The sequence below is a fragment of the Bemisia tabaci genome, chromosome 1 (assembly GCF_918797505.1).
Source record: "Bemisia tabaci chromosome 1, PGI_BMITA_v3".
Classification (NCBI taxonomy): Eukaryota; Metazoa; Arthropoda; class Insecta; order Hemiptera; family Aleyrodidae; genus Bemisia; species Bemisia tabaci.
In genome coordinates this window covers 84,941,248-84,963,422 of record NC_092793.1, presented here as the reverse complement: position 1 = coordinate 84,963,422, position 22,175 = coordinate 84,941,248, and the positions used below count along the sequence as shown (strand labels likewise).

Below are 22,175 nucleotides of genomic sequence, written 5' to 3'. Positions count from 1 at the left end.
TGTCGGAGGTTTTAATGAAATTTAACATAGTTGCCAGTAATATTGCTTGCAACATTCTTGCAATAATTAAGAGGAACAAATATGAATGCACTGTTGTCTGACAATAAGGAGATATGTTTCAAAAATTGTGTTGCTCCAATGGTCATGCACAGTTGCCAAGCAATGTTGCTGGGCTACATTCTTGGCAATTCACAGGTGGCCTCTTTACAGGGTGGACTTCTGGCCATTTTACAATCGCCTTTCTGCAAACTAAATCTTTCTGGGTGAGTTATGGGCTTGGATGAGCGAAGAAAATACTTCTTTGGAAGTCATCAGTAAAATGACGTAGTGTTAAAAGACTTACAGTAGAAGATGGAAGACTCATCTGCTTGCGTTGCTAATTTTATCACCTTGGGTATAAGACATAGACAAGAGGTAAATTTGGATTAACACAAACACGTAAATGACACACAAGTATTTTTAAGGTGCAAAATCTGGTTTGAAGTTGGCATTTACAAGAAGAGGGAGGAGGCTCCTTTGCAGCATTTGGGTCGAAAAGATTAGCAGACTTCGATTGATGCACTTTCATTCCTGTAACAGGATTTAATGTCAAGTTATCAAGGCCAACTGCAGTCATGAGCTGAGTGCTTTTGCGTTTTCACCAAAGGCTATTCTGACGTCAAGAATAGCGTTTCTTGTAAAGGCAAGATGAAACTAGTTTAGCAAGCTGCCTCTGGTTCCAATGATTGACCATCTCCTTCAAATCTTTGTCTTCATTGCATTTTGAGAAGAAGTTTTTCGTCACAAGGGTTGGCAAATTTATTTCGTAATACACAAGTACCTGAAGAAAAATAACTCAAAACAATTACACAATGACCTGGAAGATTTACTTCAAATACAACTGAAGGGGTCATTCCATGCCAACTGGTGCCACTTTGAAAAAGTAACTCCCTCAGAATTTTATGAAATTTGGCATACTTAGTGTACATGCATAGCTTAGTAAAGAACCAAACTTTCAAGTTGATTTGACTACCTGTTTGGCTTTTATTAGACATCAACAGTTTGCTGAAGTCGCACGGAAAAAAATGGTTATACTCAATTAGGAAATATTGTGTTTGTAATTTTGCATTTTATTTTGTAATTAAATTAACCACGCCCAATTTTGAAGTAGCTATCATAGTTTGCTCAAATACGAATGTAAAATCTTCCTGATTTACACTTTAGCGTTTTCGTGCATCGCCAAAGCTAAAACTAAATCATAATGGGCCTGTTGCAAACTTTTGCTAGAGCAGAATGAAGAGTTGTTTCTTATAGATAATGCCTCAAAAATCACGATGAGCGCATCGGCAAAGTCTGAAATGCACTCATAAATTCACAATCTGCGTAAGAAATTTGCGTTATTTTGAGCTTCCCGCTTCAAAAACGATACTACTGCACAGGTGAACATTTTGTTAGAGGAGTCGCTCCATCGTCGGCAATATTCATCATGGCCGACGCTTGCGCAGTTCCTCGCGTAATTCGAGGAGAGTTCAAGGTCAATCAATTCGGGCGAGGAAAATATGAACGTAAACACGCCGATTGTTATCTGGTCTAATCCAGTTCAGGTGTTATCTCGTCCCATCACACGTGTTTTGGCGGACTGGCGTCGGCCATAATGAGTATTGTCGCCAATGGAACGACTCCTCTAACAAAATGTTCACCTGTACCGTAGTATCGTTTTCGAAGCGGGAAGCTCAAAAAACCGCAAATTTCTTACGCAGATTGTGAAGTTATGAGTGCATTTCAGACTTTGCCGATGCGCTCATCGTGATTTTTGAGGCATTATCTGTAGGAAACAACTCTTAGTTTTGCTCTAGCAAAAGTTTGCAACAGGCCCATTATTAGCACCAGTTTTAGACCAAAAATAAATACTGTTCTAGTAATTTTTATTGATTGCTGATTAAGTAAGGAATATAATGCTGAATCAGCAACACTTTGTTCTAGAATAGCCATTACAGGTGTTCTTGTACACAAATATGCATATTGCACTAGCAATTATTCTTTAGTGCTGATTTAGGTTACAATCTATACTCAATCACCAACTGATACTACAGGTTCAAAAATAAGAATACAGATTTAGCATTACAGATTTACTAAACTGCGCGGGCTGTATAGCACAGTACCAACTTTCCGTAATAAAAATTACTGCTCAGTGATAGATTTTAATTACAGTAAGGTTAAATAGCTCACAGTATTCGATTCTTTAGTTAATTATTTCCCTCTTTATGTTAGTTTTCATTGATCGGAACGAATTAAATCAAAACTAGAACCGTCTAAAGGGTTCTTGATTCCGACAATAAAGTTAAGAAGTTGCTGACATTGGCTAGCGTGGCTGTATGGCTTATATGAATACTGTAGTGCTGCGTATCGAAACGGTTATTTTTTGTCGTGAGCTTGTGTGATTTTGTTTACTTGTAACTATTAATTATTCGAGAAAGTGTCCGAGCTTCAAGTTATCAGTGTCATGCATGCTGTATGCAGTGCATTTGCAGTAATTTCATCGGGTGTTTAGGAAATTGAAATGAAGTGTATCTAAATTATCCTAATTTTTGATCAATCGTTCACTCTACGCAGTTACTAAATCAAATACAATTTTAAAACTTAACGAGCCTTTCCCGATGACAGTTTCTTTAATCAAGTTCTTCTCATTATTTTTATTGTTTTAAATACAATCTTAAAACTTAACGAGCCTTCCCCAATGACAGTTTCTTTGATCAAGTTCTTCTCATTATTTTTATTGTTTTAATAATATTGAAAGTTTAAAGTTACCTCCACAACCTTTCAAATGTGCCGGGATGTACGATTTCAGTTCACTCGCACCTATACGGAATGCCAAACCATAAGACTGTTAGTTGAATCTTATACGTAAATGTATACTGCTCATTTCATTAATTAATATCACCAGACTTTATCTCATTTGTGTCTTCTCTATGCCTCTCCCAAAATTTCATACCTCTCCAGGCTCTCCTAGGGCTAAAATGAGGTTAAAGCTGCTTGCATGATTTCTCTTAACACAGTCGAAACTTCAATTAAATTCAATCAATCATTTAATCTGAGTTTACTGAAAGGAACCCAGGCACATTTTCAATAAAATTGAGTGTATTAGTGATTTTGACCTTGTTGTAAGTCTCACGGTTTGTTTTAAAAAAATTTAATTTTTCTGACGACCACCCGCGATTTTTTTGGATAAAAGTGTCAAGGAAGGTCTCTAGATTGAGGAATTAAAAACCGCAAAATCGTAAGTGGGGCCGTTTTTTTTTTAAATTCGACTTTTTCTATTTCTAAGGGTAAAATGGCGGCAAAAGCCAATGTGTGACCACCAAAACCCACCCCCATCTGATCAAATTAAGTTAAAATTCTATGTATGTTAGGCGTTGACATGTAAATGGGTGTCCTCAAAAGTTTCAACCCCTCCCTCAAAGAATTGCACCCCCTCATGCGGTGTTGCCAAGTTACGTACCCGATAATGACGCGGCACACGGGGCGATGTAGATTTTGAATTGCGATCATCACCAAAAATCATGAAAACACTTACCATTATACACTGTGTGGATAATTTTAGATTCAATTCGATAAAATCGTACGCAGTTGCCATACTTCCGTTTTTTAAAATTGCAAAATTTGGCCAGAAAATGTCAAATTTTTTATTTGATTAAAACCAGTAAATGCTTATTTTTCAGCGACATTATCAATTGATAGACTATTAACTGAAGAATTTTTACATAAAATGAGACGTTGTCAAAGTCACTGAACATCAATTAGGGAACGCAGCTGATACATGAAAATAAGTACAAACAAATCGACGAGCATATTTGGTTTGAAAATAATTCCCAATGTTATTGTTCCTGACCGAAAGTGTAACATTTGGATCCCCCCCCCCCCTTAATATCCAAAGAAAAATGAGGAAAAATAGTTTTTAATAATTCACGAGTAAGTAGTAAACACGAACCGTTTAGAAATTTTACTGACGTTCGCAAAGAATTGAAGCCCCGATCTCTTGGAGTCCAGCTATAAAGAGAAAAAACTTCAGGGTTCACGAATGATACGACAAACAATGATACAATGATGATGGGTTCAAGTTTTATCTATTTGTTCCAGATTTCGAAAAATTGAAAGTAACAGCAAAAATATCATAGTGTGGGAAATGAAGTTTAGAGGTTCATGACTGAGATAGCTTTGCTTGTTCATTTCCGTGTATTAACTGTGCCAGGTGCGTGTTTTTGAGGTTCTCAGAATTTGCCTCGGAATCAAAAAGTAAAATTTGAACAATTTTTCACTTACATTTTGCAAAGAGAAGAGAAGATAACTCCTATCTTATTTAGTATATAAAAAGAGTACACCCATATCAAATCTAGACCGCCCAAGATTCATCTCCCGTGCGGAGGGAATTTTTGTTGCTATTTATAAGTTTTTGGCAAACTTGCATACAGGACGAAAAGTACCTTTTTAATTAATGAATCTTGAATTTCCTTTAAAAGATATTAAAGCTCCGTATTTTGATAATGTCGCTGAAAAATAAGCATTTACTGGTTTTAATCAAATAAAAAATTTGACATTTTCTGGCCAAATTTTGCAATTTTAAAAAACGGAAGTATGGCAACTGCGTACGATTTTATCGAATTGAATCTAAAATTATCCACACAGTGTATAATGGTAAGTGTTTTCATGATTTTTGGTGATGATCGCAATTCAAAATCTACATCGCCCTGTGTGCCGCGTCATTATCGGGTATATAACTTGGCAACACCGCATGAGGGGGTGCAATTCTTTGAGGGAGGGTTTGAAACTTTTGAGGACACCCATTTACATGTCAACGACTAACATACATAGAATTTTAACTTAATTTGACCGGATGGCGGTGGGTTTTGGTGGTCACACATTGGCTTTTGCCGCCATTTTACCCTTAAAAATAGAAAAAGTCGAATTTAAAAAAAACGGCCCCACTTACGATTTTGCGGTTTTCAATTTCTCAATCTAGAGACCTTCCTTGACACTTTTATCCAAAAAAATCGCGGGTGGTCATCAGAAAAATTAAAATTTTTTAAAACGAACCGATTCACATTTTGCAACGGAAAAAGCAAAACTTCGGATGAATTTAAATTCTTAACTGGGATGTATACTGATGGACCATTCTTTACGTTGCCTTCCATGGTACAAGAAAACTGTAAAAATCCCCTTCCTTGTTATTACTGAACTCTCTCTGGCTCGGTTCCTATCTGCACAAGTTGTATAAAAATCACTCTCATTGACTCAAAAAAGTTACGCTTGACTGATCTCTAAAGCCTTATTTGGCAGGTCCAGTTGATCTTTTATTCGAAAGACAAGACGGAGCTTTGTCAGCCATTTTCACTTTTCAAAAATCCGCCTACTGACAGAACTCATGATGAAAAAGTCACAAAATACTAACAGAAGCCGGCAATTATGGTAATGCTGGGAAGAGCACAGAGAATTCAAGAAAGTCGTAGTAAACGCAACCTTAAAAGATAGTTTGTTGTAACACAGCAAACACCTTTAAGTGAGATTTGTATAATTGCATTCAGCATTTGAGCAAAAATATATTAAGGATTTCGTGAACCCACCCACAAACAGTACCTTACTCAATGCCAGACAGCTGTCCGTATAAGAATTTTAACAACATCTGACTAATAGATTTATCACCAAGTAGGCAAATGTTGTTAATCTTTCTTCGCAGCTGTAAAGTTCATAACAACTTACACCCTTTACCTGCTCGAATCACTGGAAATTAAGTGGTGAGTAGTGTCAAGTCTTTTTTAGCTTGCGCCAATAGTAAAAATTGATTTCTTTGTCAAATTGTTGATGTGTCTTTAAATTACATACTGATAATTGATATAAATGTTTTTCTAGTGTTAATGATATTGTATTTGCTTGTTTCATCTCTTGCACTCAATTAGTTTCTTAGAAAAATGTTTGAAGTCAAAGTTTTTCATTCCAAATTTTCGTTTTTAATCTCTAAATTATTTGCGAGGTAGATCAAGCTTTTGAGGTGTAATAAAGTATGTAAAAAAGTCACTTAATTTTAGCTGGAGCTGCAATTTTTTTGTTCAGTGTTTAAAATGGAGTATTCTGTTAGCTCTGAGATTTACGAATAACAACCCTGTTGCCTGTTCATCACAGTTGTAGAGACAAAATTATTGAACGGCAATCTTTGTTTCTGATCTTGGACCACAAAATGGAGTTCCCTCAAGGTCCTGGGATCTCTTGACACTTCTGACACTCTTGACAGGAAATCCTGTCAAATTTCATGGGAATTGTACGATAATTCCTTCGGTTATGTCCAAAATTTGCTCTTAGCCAAGCTAGTAAACTTACCGACCCAATGACCATCTACTTCTTAATCAGTGAAGTGGGTGACTCTGCAATTCATCACACTTGCAGTGGTATGGTCTCAACTTTGATAGCTGTGTCTTTGAGAGTTTAAGGCAAAACCAGAGGCATTATGGTAACTCCCGTGAAATTTGACAGGTAATAGGAGTGTTAAATCAAGAGACCACAGGACCTTGAAGGAACTCCTTTCTGTGGTGTAAGATCGGATACCAATATTGTCAGTGCCTTTACTTTGTGGTTTAAGAATTCTGTAATGCTAAGTCAGCATCTGGCGTTACCAGCTGTGCTTTTTCATTAATAGAGGTTCAGGAAATCTGAAGTGCTAAATCAGTATCCGGAGTTTTTAAACCTGCATTTTTCGTTAGTTGAGGTTTAAAATTTTGTAGAAATTAGCATCTGGGGTTGCCAAACCAGCCTTTTTTCGTAAATTCAGTTTTAGTAGCTCTGCAATGATAAATCAGCATCTGGCATTGCTAGACTAGTATTGTTTCGAAAATTCAGTTTTAGTAGCTTAGCTATGCTGAAATAGGAACGGGTGTTGTCAAACCAGATAAATACTAATGGTGTTTTACCATTAGGATTCATGGAGTTTAGGCACACCGTCACAAATTATTAAACGGCAATCTTAGTTTCTGATCTTGGACCACAGCGTGGAGTTCCCTCAAGGTCCTGGGATCTCTTGACACTTCTGACACTCTTGACAGGAAATCCTGTCAAATTTCATGGGAATTGTACGATAATTCCTTCGGTTATGTCCAAAATTTGCTCTTAGCTAAGCTAGTAAACTTAACGACCCAATGACCGTCTACTTCTCAATCAGTGAATTGGGTGACTGTAATTAATTCATCACACTTGCAGTGGTATGGTCTCAACTTTGATAGCTGTGTCTTTGAGAATTTAAGGCAAAACCAGAGGCATTGAATCAGGCGAATCAGGCTGAATCAGCAAGTTGACATCTCGCACATTTTTTTAACACCTGGAAAATGCTGATTTGTCAACGGCCGTTCCTATTTTAGCATTGCTTTTTTTTCCGTGTGGCCACTTTCGGGGGATGCCACTAATTTATTGATGTGTCACTTCGGAACGGTTCATCCAAAATCGACCGTTCTAGTGTCGTTGGAAAGCTTTGACAAAGAGCTCTTCAGGTATGTAAATAAAATTGGGCTTAACTGAAAAAAATTTTCTGATGCAAAGTTTAATTTTCTAAATAATAAAACTCAAAATCGGACCTTTTGATTTCTTTGAAAATTTTATGAGATGTTGATGGAAACCCTCGACTACGCGTGTGCAAAATTGCAGAGCGGAGACTTGGTGGAGTCGGAAGTTACAGGATGAAAAGTTTGAAGTGCAACACTGTGCTGCGACTTACGCAGTCTCCAGTCCCGAGCTCCGGGAATCGTCCCCGAAAGCTTCTTCAATTAATCTATTTTGAGTTTAAGTTCAGACAAACCTTACTTTGTTGGTGAAAGTAGTGTAAATGAAACATGGTGCCAGTGTCTCCGTTGGACCCAATGAATAAAGTCCAGCACAAAAACCAGAAATAGATTCTTCTATGTGGAAACAAACTGTCTTTTTATGTTGATCCAGGATGTAGGTTTGACCATCCCATGAGGATGCAATTATTTCGTCTTGACCATCTCCTGTAACATCTAACTTGCTGAGAGCAAATAGTTGATGATCTACCTGCAGCGACCTATGGATTGCAGAAGTGAGAAAAAAAATTGATGACTAAGACTTGGTAGTTTTGCATAGGTAGGTTCTGAATATTTTTTAATGTAATTTTAGAAAACTGATTGTTTTTCAATGTTCAAAGATCAACCTCCAAGCTGAAGGCAGGGCAATTCTTACACTCATTCCTAAACTCCTACTCAGTGTTGGCACACTCATTTCAAAATCCTACGCATACAAATAAAAATGTCATCATGAAATGGCGGGCTAATGACATTCCGTCTGAAACTTGTATTTCCCAATGAAGCTTGTACATATTGGTTTATAAAGTTGCCTTAATGAATTTGGGGAGAAAGAGGTATGGGTGGATTTCAGCTGATGGGATAAAATATGGGAAAGACATGTAACTGGTTGCTCAAAACTTTCAATTATAATATTTTCTCTCGATGTTTCGTTTTTTGCGTAGAAGCAGGTCACACCAACCACGAAAAAATTCCTCAGGAGATTTGAATAACTTTAAACCTTTTTCTCAACGTGCTAAACAGTGAAAATGTCAGTTTGGTGACAAGTAACTCGGAGGTAGTCAATGTATCGAATCGTTATACAGGGTTATTCAAAAGTCACGCACCACTGGCCATAACTTTAGTTCTAATTAAGATATCGACTTGCGGTTTAAGACGTTTTCCCTCATTTCGAGGGGGAAACTTTTTAAGGTACTTTCCAGTTTTTGATTCCTTCGGGGGGGGGGGGGGGGCAACTCAAAAAGTTCAAATGGCCACCCCCTTCATGGCCAGTGGTGCGTGACTTTTGAATAACCCTGTATAAATAAACCAGAACCTTTTGCGAGCTTTGTCTGATTTTTTTAAAGTCTTGAATGTATATTGTTTGATATAATATGCATTGAAACACCAGAAAACTACAGTATTCAATTTAATTTGAGACTTGAAGCGTGTACCTAACTCAATATTATGTCAGTTTGGTGACGCTATGCGTTTTAGTTTGTGGCCACTCAAGAGATAGCGCTTGTGTGCAGATTAAGGCATGACTGAGTGCAGAAGTGGAGAACGAACAGACGTGTACTTGATAAGTCCACATATTTCTTCCAATTTCAGCATGATTTCAGTTGTTTCCATGGTTATTGGAGTGTCTCACTTATTCAATGTCAGTTTGGTGACGATGTTTCCCATCAAAACTTTTGGTGGAATATGTGAGCAAATATTATATAAATATTTTTTTCTTACATCTACAGGTGGCCTCTCGACCTAACCTTAATGATTCGTTTGATTTTGTTACTGTAAATTGGATTACATTTTGCAATAAGGAACCACTATCTCTGGCTCTTCCATTAAAGCACATATCTGCATAGGGAAACCAATGGTATATATGTTGTTTCTAAATTGGGTCAGATATAGTGGTTCCTTGTTGCAAAATGAATCTAATTGGCAGGAAAAATTAATAACAGCAAAAAGTCAGATTTGGCGACGTCACCATAAAGTGCGTAAGTCATAAAGTTTTTAAAAATTTCAAAAATCCAATGAAAGATTCGTTCTTCTCGAGCCGAAATACCCCCGGATAGCAAACATCAAACACACTATACAACATCAAACATCTTATACAAATCCGACGATAAGCAGCCTGAATATCCACTTCCCGCTCTAAGCCGCCGTTTTAACCGCCGCCATTTTGAAAAGGACTGACATTTCTGGAAAACTAATGCCAGAATCGTTTTTCTCGTCCCGAAAAACCCTAGGATTCTGAGTTTCAGACCAATCCGCCAATAAAAAACGGAGATGCCAAATTTCCGCCATTTTGAACTTTGACCGGCCGCCATTTTGTCAAAAATCAACATTTTGACCTGCGGTTTGCGCCAAAAATTTTCTTTTTTTATTACCTTTCGAATGAGGTATCACAAAAGGGGGGTTGCCATTTGAAAAACAAAGTTAGCCCCCGCCCCCCAAAATTTTGGGGGAACCAAAAAGTTGCTACCTTAAAGCGAGGAACATTCCCAAAGTTTCAAACTTCTATCTCAATTAGGAAAAAGGTTACAGGGGTGGTGGGTGACTTTTGGATAACCCTGTATAATCATTGAGGAGGGGAGAGCTGCCATATCCATATCCGCTGATTGGCAGCTCTGTACATGAGTGAAAGCCCCAGAGCCCCAGCCACAGGGGATGCTAGTCAGCTGTTACTCTGAATACAGCAGTTCTCTATATTAAACTCCTGGCCTTATTTTTCATCGCTCTCCACGTTATTATAACAAGGACGACGCATCAAAACACGATTCTGTGACCAGCGCAACTGACCCATTTCTTTCAGTAAACATTTGGACTTGATTTTGCAATATGGAACTACAATGATTTCTGGCTCAGTTCATAAATGACGTTTGTGTCATTAGTTTCTCTAGGCACATAAGTGTTTTTGCAGGTGCGCCAGAAGCTCCTGCCTGGATGGGCCTGTTATAAACTTTTGCTAGAGCAAAAATAAGAGCTGTTCCTTATGGATAATGTCTTAAAAATCACGATGAGCGCGTCGGCAAACTCTGAAATGCACTCCTAACTTTTAAGCGTAAGAAATCTGCGTTTTTTACGCTTCCCGCTTCTAAAAGGATACTACGGCACAGGTGAACATTTCATAAGAGGAGTCAGTCGTTCCATTCAATCCCTGCTTAACAGGCCGACGCTTCCGCTCGCAAGTTGAGGAGGTGCGAGGTCAATGAAGGTGGATATCTATCAACGCGAGAAAAATGTGAATGTAAACACGCTGATTGTTATCAGGTGGTTAGAGTCATTGTCCCGTCAGTGTTTTGGCGGATTGGCGTCGGCTATGTTGAATATTGCGTAGTATCTTTGTGAGCGGGGGTTGAATGAAATGTCTCTTCTGGCAAAATGTGCATCTAAGCCGTGGTATCGTTTTTGAGGCGGGCAGCTCAAAAAAAAAGGCAACTTTCTTATGCAAATTGTGAAGTAAGGAGCGCATCTCAGACTTCGCCAATGCGCTCATCGTGATTTTTGAGACATTTCATCTGAGTAACAACTCTTATTTTGGCTCTAGCAAGAGTTCGCAACAAGCCCATGGCAAAATGTAGTCCCCCTTTCAACCTTTCATTGCAAATGATAATTCATTTTTATTGACATATTATTTATTCAGTGACGTTTTTTGTTCAAATTACTAACCCAATGCACTTGGCTTTCACATAGACATCTCAATCGACGAGTTTCCGACCACAAAGAATGACACCAGGTGCATAAAGGGATCAATCTTTTTCCTTGAGGAGAGAAAAAGAATGCCTAGGAATATAGGACATTCTTGTTTCAACACATTATGCGACTATTGTCTAAAGCAACCAAGATCAGCGCTTAATCTTCAAACTAAAAAAAGCTACGGCAAGAAAAACAGTTCCTTTTGTAACACCCTTGTATGAATAAAAAATCAAATTAAAAATAGAACACTATAGTGCAGATTTCGAAAATCGCTATTGAATTACATATTGTCGAATTTTAACATCAATATCTTTTCTTTTAATTGATAAAATTATTTTGATTATCAAAACATATATTTTCGACATTGATAGAAGCTTCCTATTTTATGTGCTTTTAAAATTGTTTTGTAGAAGAAAACATTAAGATTAAAGTTTCTGATGTTTCACAATTTTGATAAAATCGATACTCATTACAATGTAGACTTACCAAACAACTTTTTCATCTTGAACAAGCATTAAACTTCCATCAAGAGTGGCAACAGCATAACGTGTTCCTCCTTTCTTCTTGTCTGTCGGTAGATTTGTTTTCAGGCTCCCAACTATCTCCGAGGATATTCCAGGATTTCTCATTTGACTAGAGTAAAGGGGGTGATAATCGACTTCCATCGTAGTTATCTCTTCCTCACTTTATAAGAATACAAACAGTGAAGGTTACTAAAGGTTGCCCACCTATTCATAGACTATAGATATTGATGTTGCAAACACCAATTAAAAACACTTGACTTGGATTCCCTATTCTATTCTGTCGGAACTTTTGATATCTTCGCTTTCAGCATGTTCATTTTTTAGGGTATGCCCTGGGATGGATTACAACTTATTTCGGCCGGTACGATATCTTTATATCTTATACTGCTTTCCTTGTTGGTCTTTACGATTTAGTTTTTCATTCTTTGGCATAGATTACTGGATGGGAGACAAATTAAAGCATCACTGCAATATTTTTCTCATCAAAATTTCATGCAGTAAATAGAGAGCATGATAACAATTTCCAACAGCAATTGGTAAATGAGCTCTCAAAGGTTTATGTGACCCCCAGAGAATGCGCCTGTCCTCTTCGCCACAGGGGATCAAATAAGAGACCCTCCACTGGTATCTCAGCAATGGTGGAAACTTTTACTTTTGGGACTTCAACATTCAACTGTTGACCGACCTACTGGGTCAATGGTTTAACATCGTGATGGGAGTCTCCTTTTTCCAAACAAACCGAAGTTTGGGAAACTTGCTTGCCTCATGCCGTACCCGAAGCTCATCATATGCCTGGTAGGTAAGGTGACTGTTGTTCCCTTAAAATTTTCCATAAGGGAGTGTTGAATCCCCGATAGTGAAAGCTTCCACCTGTCACCAAGAGGACAGTAGAGGGTCCCTTGTCTCTGAGCGCCTGCATCCCCTGGGTGGAGGCTTTGGAATTATCTGCCAGACAGGCAGCTGTATGTAATGTACCCATGGACGAACTTTAGGAAGGGATGATAGGGCTCATACGGCTTTTGGTGGTGGCTTCTTGGAGAAAGGGGTGCGTGCAAAACGGGCCATTTCACGCTCATGTCGGATACCATTGAAACATGCCCCATTCATTCATCTAACAATGCCCTATGATTTCCCAAAGTTTCAAGTCCCCAAAAAATTTTGGGGGGAAGTGGCGGGGGGTCAAAGTTGAAAATCCGCTAAATTTTCGCGAATTTTTTACTCAAAAACTACTAAATATTTCGAAACACGGTTTAAACGAGCGTTTTTGATGTGAAAAGAGCTTTCAGAAAATGTATAATATCATAGGGTTTTGTCGACTTAAACTCGAGTTATCGCCTCCGAAGCGCCGGAACACTATAAAATGACCCGCTTTTTTGTCACGTTCGGGCCGATCCCCAAAATACTCCATTTTTAATGTCTTTGAAAAACTGATATGTTGTTCCTGACTCTCTATGACACCTATATGTCTTTACTGTATCCTGGGGAAACGTTTTGTTCGCGAGTTATAAGCGCGGAAAGGAGCGAAAATCGGGAAAATCGGCTATTTTGAACTGCGCGCGTCGAATGGGTTAGAAGGAGAACGCCCCCTCCTGTTCAGTTCGGCGAATCACACTCCTCTGCCGACCTCGCATTGTTGCCACATGTCTCCTGATCCGTCGCCGCGCGCAGTTTAAAATAGCCGATTTTCCCGATTTTCGCTCCTTTCCGCGCTTATAACTCGCGAACAAAACGTTTCCCCAGGATACAGTAAAGACATATAGGTGTCATAGAGAGTCAGGAACAACATATCAGTTTTTCAAAGACATTAAAAATGGAGTATTTTGGGGATCGGCCCGAACGTGACAAAAAAGCGGGTCATTTTATAGTGTTCCGGCGCTTCGGAGGCGATAACTCGAGTTTAAGTCGACAAAACCCTATGATATTATACATTTTCTGAAAGCTCTTTTCACGCTAAAAACGCTCGTTTAAACCGCGTTTCGAAATGTTTAGTAGTTTTCGAGTAAAAAATTCGCGAAAATTTAGCGGATTTTCAACTTTGACCCCCCGCCACTTCCCCCCAAAATTTTTTGGGGACTTGAAACTTTGGGAAAACATGGGGAATCACGCCCTCTTTTACATTGTTTCTTATGCAGCTTTCTAGAGTACACCCTATATTTCTCACCTCCACATAGTTCTGTTTGATAGAAATACGTCCAATTCAGAACCCTAAACATGATAAATGCGAATGTAGTTAATCATTTTTGGTGGCATTGTAATTACTGATCCCTCCTTAGTCTAGACAGTAATACTGTTCAATTTCTTTTTTTGAGCTTTCTCGAAATAAGGTTGCTTTTTTGGGGGACAATCACAAATACAAACTAAAGTCGGTAATGTACCTTCCACTGGGATCAACCATAGTTTTGGATCGTATTCGCATGAAAGTTCCGCCGGGTTGGGAGATCAACAGGCATGGGAGACCCTCCGCATTATAATTCAAAGTAATGGAGCCAATTTGATTGGCACACTCCCATTTATTAAGGCACACTAGCTTTCCACTGGCAGCATTTTGGACCCAGCGATAAGATCTGACTACTCGATCAGTGAGACCAACGACTAATTCAACATTTCCATCGTTGTCCACATCTCCTAGGATCAACGCCTATCGAAAAAAGAAAATATTAAATGAAACAAAAAAGTAATCCAGGTGTGAAGGAGGTGATATTCTGGAGATATGTTGGAGAGTGAGAGACGACAAGTCAAGGGCTACTGGCACAGAAGTATATGTGTATATATTGATATGATGATACTGCTAAGGGTATGTACAAAGAGCGGGTCCACGTCGCGAGGAGGGAGGGGATGCGAGTCCTTGCCATGATCAGAGGAGCGAGCGGGTCCAGGCAGGCCACGAGGAATGGGTCTACGCCGTGATATAGGAGACTTACTCATCCAAAAATGTACGTGCAAAACAGGTCATTTCAGGCTCGGAGCGGATACCTTTGATACTTGCCCTATTCATTCACCAAACAATGCCCCATCTTTTCACAAAGTTTCAAGCCCCCCAAAAATTTTGGGGTGACGCGGCGGGGGCCGAAGTTTAAAATCAGCAAAATTTTCGCGAATTTGTTACTCGAAAATCAAGCATTTTTGAAGAACGCGGTTTAGACGAGCGTTTCCAGCGTGACGAGAGCTTCCAGAAAATGTTTAACATAATAGGGTCATAGGAGACCGGAGGACACGTAGCAACATTGCGAGTTCGGCCGAGGAGTGTTATTCCTAGAACTGAGCGGGAGAGGATGTTCTCCTTCCGATCAACGCCGCGCGCGCCGTTTAAAGTAGCATATTTTCCCGACCTTCGCTCCTTTCCGCTCTTATAACTCGCGACCTAAACATTTCCCCAGCATATGGTAAAGCCCTTCAGGGGCTACAAAGAGTCAGGAACAACATATCAGTTTTTCATCAAAATTAAAAAATAGCTTTTTTTGGAGTCAGCCCGGACGTGAAAAAAAGGAGGTCTTTCTTTAACGTTCCGGCGCTTCAGAGGCGATAACTCGAGCTAAAGTTGACAAAACCCTTGATGTTAAACATTATCTGAAAGCTCTCGTACGCTGGAAACGCTCGTCTAACCGCGTTCTACAAAATTTCTTGATTTTCGAGTGACAAATTCGCGAAAATGTTGCTGATTTTTAACTTCGACCCTCGCCGCGTCCCCCCAAAATTTTCAGGGGCTTGAAACTTTTTAAAAAGACTAGGCATTGTTTGGTGAATGAATAGGACAAGTCTCAAAAGTATCCGTACCGAGCCTGAAATGGCCTGTTTTGCAAGTGCCCGCTCTCCTAATCACGGCATGGACTCGCACCCCCTCCCCTTCGCGGTCTACACCAGTGCTCCTTTCCCCCCTCGCGGCCTAGACCCGTGCCATTCCATGAGAAATCATTCAGTGCGGTTGCTCGACCGGCTCGAAAATCTATTATGATTTTTTCTCACATTCTGGCATACTAACTAAGCACAAAAATGGCTGTTTTAAATTTTTCCACACCGGTAGCGGCTCCCCAAAGTTCACTCCAATTCCCTCTGTACGAGCGGTGGCCGAGTCGTTTAAGACGTCGGACGCGTTCACTTTGATCACGGTGTGGGTTCGATCCCCGACTCCTGATTATTGCCTGATTATCATTATTCGTTGTTTTACTGCAATATTCCATCAAGCAGTCATTCCAAAACGCGTCCTTTTGACTTCAAAAAAAAATTTCTTCTTTATTCATCAAAACCAAACATTATTTCATTCTAATAGTAAAGTATACCTCATATCGTAATTTTTTAAGGGAAAATAAAACTAACACTGATAGAAGGGTAAAAATAGGGCCGCAAAGCGGCCTATTGATAGCGCGGAGCGCCTTCAGGGGGTTGGGCCGCGTAGCGGCCAGGGAGCGTAGCCCCCTAGTATTACATACAGCATTTTTTCAATCAACGCTCAGTCTAGCCTTAATGCGGTGATTGCTGTCAATTTTTTCCTCTCTACTGCACGACCTTACGCTCATGAACGGAGACAAAAAAAGAAAAGTGATGACTTGAGTTTTTCTTCCTCTGAATCTCATGGATTTGTATCTCTGGCTCCGAAATCACCGGGGGTCGTCTTGCTCCCCAGCTATGCAGATTTCTTCAGATCGCTCGCTCAGTCTGCCTCCTATGTGAAGTCTAATCACGCTTTAGTTATGACCAGTAAGATCCTCTTTGCTTCAGCATACTTAAAAGTGTATTTTGCTGTTGGAAAATACAGTGTTTTTCTCGCAGCGTCCAAACTACACTTTTCTCATTTGACGGCCAACAAGAGCTCATGATGTGAGCGACTGCACAGCATAATAGATCAGATCATCCAGGACATCATCATGCTTTTCCAAAACTCTTGTTGCTTATAAGATTAATGGGCTCCTGGATGATCTGATCTATTATGCTGTGCAGTCGCTCACATCATGAGCTCTTGTTGGCCGTCAAATGAGAAAAGTGTAGTTTGGACGCTGCGAGAAAAACACTGTATTTTCCAACTGCAAAATACACTTTTAAGTATGCTGAAGCAAAGAGGATCTTACTGGTCAAAACTAAAGCGTGATTAGACTTCACATAGGAGGCAGACTGAGCGAGCGATCTGAAGAAATCTGCATAGCTGGGGAGCAAGACGACCCCCGGTGATTTCGGAGCCAGAGATACAAAACCATGAGATTCAGAGGAAGAAAAACTCAAGTCATCACTTTTCTTTTTTTGTCTCCGTTCATGAGCGTAAGGTCGTGCAGAAGAGAGGAAAAAATTGACAAAAATCACCGCATTAAGGCTAGACTAAGCGTTGATTGAAAAAATGCTGTATGTGATATGGTAACGCTTCACCACGAAGCCATACACTAATGATACTAATGATATTTTATATATATATATATATATATTCTACCTCTCCTTCTCTATTGCTAATAGTTGTTAAAAATCTTCTTTTCATCTATTGCTTTAATATAAACTAATATATATTACTAATATATATTTTTATGTACTAATAATTAAGACTCTGTCGATCCATGAGCGCATAGAAATAGTTTGATGATACTGGAAACTAACTTTTCTTGATAAATTTTACTTGTTAAGAGGGAATATCATGAGTTTCAACGAGAAAAATGGAAAAATTCAAGATGATTCTAACCTCAATCTTGTGTGTAAACAACTAAACGGCCGTAGGGAGAGACAGACTGATGATTTTAGACCTGTTTTCAACTGCGATAACTCAAGTGAAATTTGTCGATTTGAGGCGTTTAAAAGGTCGGACTCCCCTATTTGACGCTTTAGCGTCGATTTCAGGAGTGACCTTAGTGGTTCCCGGCGTTTAAAAGGTCGAAAATTCGTTTTGAAATTTGAAAGTCGTTTCTTACGGGGAAACGCCATTAGTGCAACAAGGACAGCCAATTGTTTGGAACCCGAGACCGTTGTCGAAAGAATCAATGCTGCCTATGACGTCACAACTAAATGAGTCCATGGTAGAGTACCTTTATAGACAGTGTATGGCCATTCGTATCTTTTTACTACAGGAAAACTGTTCCGCTTTTTGATTGGTCAACGAGTTTTTAGGCTTCATGATGCTCTTAGGGCCGTAAATAAACAAACAAGATGGCGGCTCACCGTAACATCGATAAGAAGCTAAAATTTGACAAAAATTTCAATTACACGGTGGTAACAATTTAAATTAGTATATCTACGAATAACACATAAAAAACACATGAAAACACTGTTAAATCGCCTTTCGCCTATATCACAGGAGGATGTAAGATGTGCATAACCTCAAACTTCCTTGCTGATAACAGCCATCTTGTTTGTTTATTTACGGCCCTAAGAGCATCGTGTCAGCCTATTCGCTCGCGACCAATGAAAAACCGGAACAGAAATGGCCATACTCTGTCTATAAAGGTACTCTAGTCCATGGCTGTACTCAGTATGACTCACTATGGTCTGTAGGGTGTGTCTTATTTTTGAGTTTTGCGAAAATCAAGTTGGTCAACCCCTAAAAAGTTTCTATGTAGTCTCTAAATGAACCCCCTAAAAGGAAAAAATTTTAAAAAAATTTTAACCCGTGCCTCAAAGGGCCTAAAGGGCCTAAACCCAAAATTCAAAAATTTTGGCAAGCGACACATCAATTCTGAAGGAAAATGGCAAGTTACGGTCCTATTAGACCAGAAATTTCGTCCGTTTTGCCGTATCTTGAAGCGTAAGGTCACAAACGGCCCAATGCCGACGTGAGGCTATGGGCTGGCGGGGCGCGCCGCGGCCGGCCCGCCGCTGAGCGTACGCGCGCGGCAGGGTTGCGCATCGCCGCTTTACACCGGCGTAGAGGAACGAACGGTGGGGTGGGAGGGGGATATCCGGTGGAAAAGCATCCAAATTTTCTATCCATAATGAGAATGCATTATACTTTTTCAATATAGATGAGGAAATATGAGCCATACAAGGAAGTGATGAAAAGAGTGACAAATACATAATATAGTTTGTACGGTTAGGAGTGTAAGTGGGGAAAATTTGCCGTAACTACAGAACAGCCCTGAAAATATCCGGGAAATAAAGGCTGCTATTGATGAGAGGTTTGCATGAGAGGTTTAATTAAGGACTAATTAAAAAGATAGGTGCGATGTTGTCGAATCGTAAGCCCTTTCCGCGATCAAAAGCGATTAGTGTAAATTTAATTGGAAAAGTTTAAGAAAAATTTGATGAAAGAAAATTGCCCCAAATTCGGGAAGTGCTTAAAGTGTTTTTCTATTACGTGAAGTTTTCGCACATTAATGTCAATGGCGGTGCGTCAAAAACCTCTGATCTTGTAATTCCAATATGGAATGAAAAATGTAGAATCCCTGTGATACATAGTGTCCATATTTTTAAAAATGTTTACATTTTTATGAGGAGTGGAGGCGCGTATCAAAAAATGCTAGCCGTCGATCGCTGGTTCAAGAGAATTTGGAGACTGATTTTACGGCAAAAATCGACGTGTTATTCGACATTGCTTAATGCAATACTCTAGATATCATGGAAAATGAAGAGGATAAAGCATTTTTAATTCTTCAGCGAAAACCTGAATGAGAATGCATAATATCCACAGTGAAGGATACTATCCTTGCAGCAGAGGTGAGGAGAGCAGACAAGAAGAAAGCTCGCGCCCAGGAGAGTTTCTCGACAGGAAAAATTCACGCTCGCTTATGAGTCCCGCCAAACGGAAGAAAATAAGTTTTTTCATTTCATATGAAATCACTGAAGGTTTGATACATCAATAAGACTTTGTTTACCCTCCTTTTCATTGGTGTATTTGACGCGGCATCAATTAGAAAGTTTTATTCAATCGGTTCAATCTGGCTTCGCCAACTTACAGCTGATGTTGATTGCCTGGCCTCACCCAGGGGGCTAAATGACACATTAGCCTCATTTACTCAAATCTTCCCCAGTAGCCGAGTGGTCAAGGGCATTGCTCACGGTTATAAAGAGTGGGGTTCAAACCCCAAGTTAAATCATATTTTTTCGAGAAACTAATATTACATTTTAATTATAGCAAGTAACTGCGGGGGGGGGGGGGGGGGGGGGGGGGGGTCAGTACCAGAAAATGTAAGTGGGTAAGCCATATTGAACCTCTCGAATAAAACTTTCTAATTGATGTCACGTTAAATGCACTAATGAAAAGGAGGGTAAACATAGACACTATGTATCACAGGGATTCTACATTTTTCATTCCATATTGGAATTACTGCCATTGACATAAATGTGCGAAAACTTCACATAATAGAAAAACACTTTAAGCACTTCCCGAATTTGGGGCAATTTTCTTTCATCAAATTTTTCTTAAACTTTTCCAATTAAATTTACACTAATCGCTTTTGATCGCGTAAAGGGCTTACGATTCGACAACATCGCACCTATCTTTTTAATTAGTCCTTAATTAAACCTCTCATGCAAACCTCTCATCAATAGCAGCTTTTATTTCCCGGAGATTTTCAGGGCTGTTCTGTAGTTACGGCAAATTTTCCCCACTTACACTCCTAACCGTACAAACTATATTATGTATTTGTCACTCTTTTCATCACTTCCTTGTATGGCTCATATTTCCTCATCTATATTGAAAAAGTATAATGCATTCTCATTATGGATAGAAAATTTGGATGCTTTTCCACCGGATATCCCCCTCCCACCCCACCGTTCGTTCCTCTACGCCGGTGTAAAGCGGCGACGCGCAACCCTGCCGCGCGCGTACGCTCAGCGGCGGGCCGGCCGCGGCGCGCCCCGCCAGCCCATAGCCTCACGTCGTCATTGGGCCGTTTGTGACCTTACGCTTCAAGATACGGCAAAACGGACGAAATTTCTGGCCTATAAGGACCGTAACTTGCCATTTTCCTTCAGAATTGATGTGTCGCTTGCCAAAATTTTTGAATTTTGGGTTTAGGCCCTTTAGGCCCTTTGAGGCACGGGTTAAAATTTTTTTAAAATTTTTTCCTTTTAGGGGGTTCATTTAGAGACTACATAGAAACTTTTTAGGGGTTGACCAACTAGATTTTCGCAAAACTCAAAAATAAGACACACCCTAATGGTCTGCCTACGAGAATGGAGAGGCCGTAACTAGTCAGTTGTGTGACGTCAACAGAGACAAGACGTCAAGCTAATAGATATTTACCGAAAACAACAAGCATCTCCGGGTCATCGGTGCATCGATGAGTGAGGCAGTCGCTGCGTGGACCAATCAGAGTGGCCCTCGATCGGCCTTGCGCGAGATCCGCCGAAGTAGAGTCCCTTTATACCCAGAGTTAAGACAACTCACTTTTGGTTGGGCCAGGGTTGGGCTGAAAGTGGCCTAAAAAAAAATCCAATTTTGATTGGTTCTCGCTCATGGAGGCCGAAACGAGTGCACCAAGATGGCGGTACCTCGAATGTGAACAAGAATAATGAAAATATTACCTAATTGTGGTTTATCAAGAGTAAATTGTTATTTCCATCGGTCCAAAATGAAAATAGATTAAGAAATTATTCACAAACCAATCTCATTTTCTTTTTAATTGATCAATTTGTTGATGTTGTTGTTTTTGTGTGACAGCATCGCAGGATTCCTGATCCTTATCCCTCAATATCGTTCGTTTGGGTGCACTCGTTTCGGCCTCCATGGCCAGCCAAGGCCGGCTGCCAGTCAGCTGATAATCGAGTTGTCTTAACTCTGGGTATAAAAGGACTCTACGCCGAAGTTGCGCGAGCGGCCCGTTTGAATCTGAGTGGAGTAACGATTTTCGACATTACGCTTTCATTTCCTCGATTTGTAGAGAATGTCACAAATGGGTTAGTTGGTTTTCAAAAGTGAAATTTCATCCTCTTTCGAAAAGGTTCTTATGAGATTTTGCGTCGGATTAACCCTGAAAAAGATATCGGCGAGAAATCATCGCGCGGCAAGCGTTCTCCCATAAGAACGCGTGTTAAACCGCGGCCGAGTTTCATCTACTAGTGTGACGTCACAGAATCATAGTTACGGCAACGGCAAATCGTACGGCAATTCGTAGGCAACGGGTCAACACAAAGACATAAAGACGGAGTGCTCGTATCTAAAAGCACGGGGAAAAAGTGAAGCCTGGTTTGGCGCTGGCGGCTGGGTGCTTGTGTGAGTGTGTAAATGAGCGCAGGAATCCATGGCGGCAAACGGAAATTTGATTTGAACTTGTCCTCTTGATTTTTCCACATTTCTTCTTCGAAACCTATTTTAAATGCCTAAAACGAATAAATTAAGAAAGTTGGGACTGCGTCCTATTATAATACACCTACTTTTGCTCGGTAACAGGCAGTAATCTCAGATAAAGTTAGTTTTTCTTCTGCTCATGGTGGTTCTGCCGGTTCAAACAGGCCGTTAGAGTCGTAGATGACCGTTACTCCCAAATGAAATTAATCGGTCGACGACGGA

The 22,175-nt window shown here is 39.8% G+C and overlaps 2 protein-coding genes across 2 annotated transcripts in view; both read right to left on the bottom strand.

Annotated features, from left to right (window-relative positions):
* Positions 1-22,175, bottom strand: part of LOC109033309 (proteasome adapter and scaffold protein ECM29) — a 480,922-nt gene that overhangs the window by 348,835 nt on the left and 109,912 nt on the right. The window lies entirely within an intron of this gene.
* Positions 94-20,951, bottom strand: LOC109031688 (KICSTOR complex protein ITFG2). The gene is made up of 5 exons (XM_072306357.1): positions 20,910-20,951; positions 14,131-14,393; positions 11,718-11,915; positions 7,819-8,056; positions 94-820 (listed from the first exon to the last, which is right to left on the bottom strand). The coding sequence occupies exons 1-5, from the start codon at positions 20,934-20,936 to the stop codon at positions 659-661; spliced, it is 888 nt and encodes a 295-aa protein (XP_072162458.1). The 5' UTR covers positions 20,937-20,951; the 3' UTR covers positions 94-658.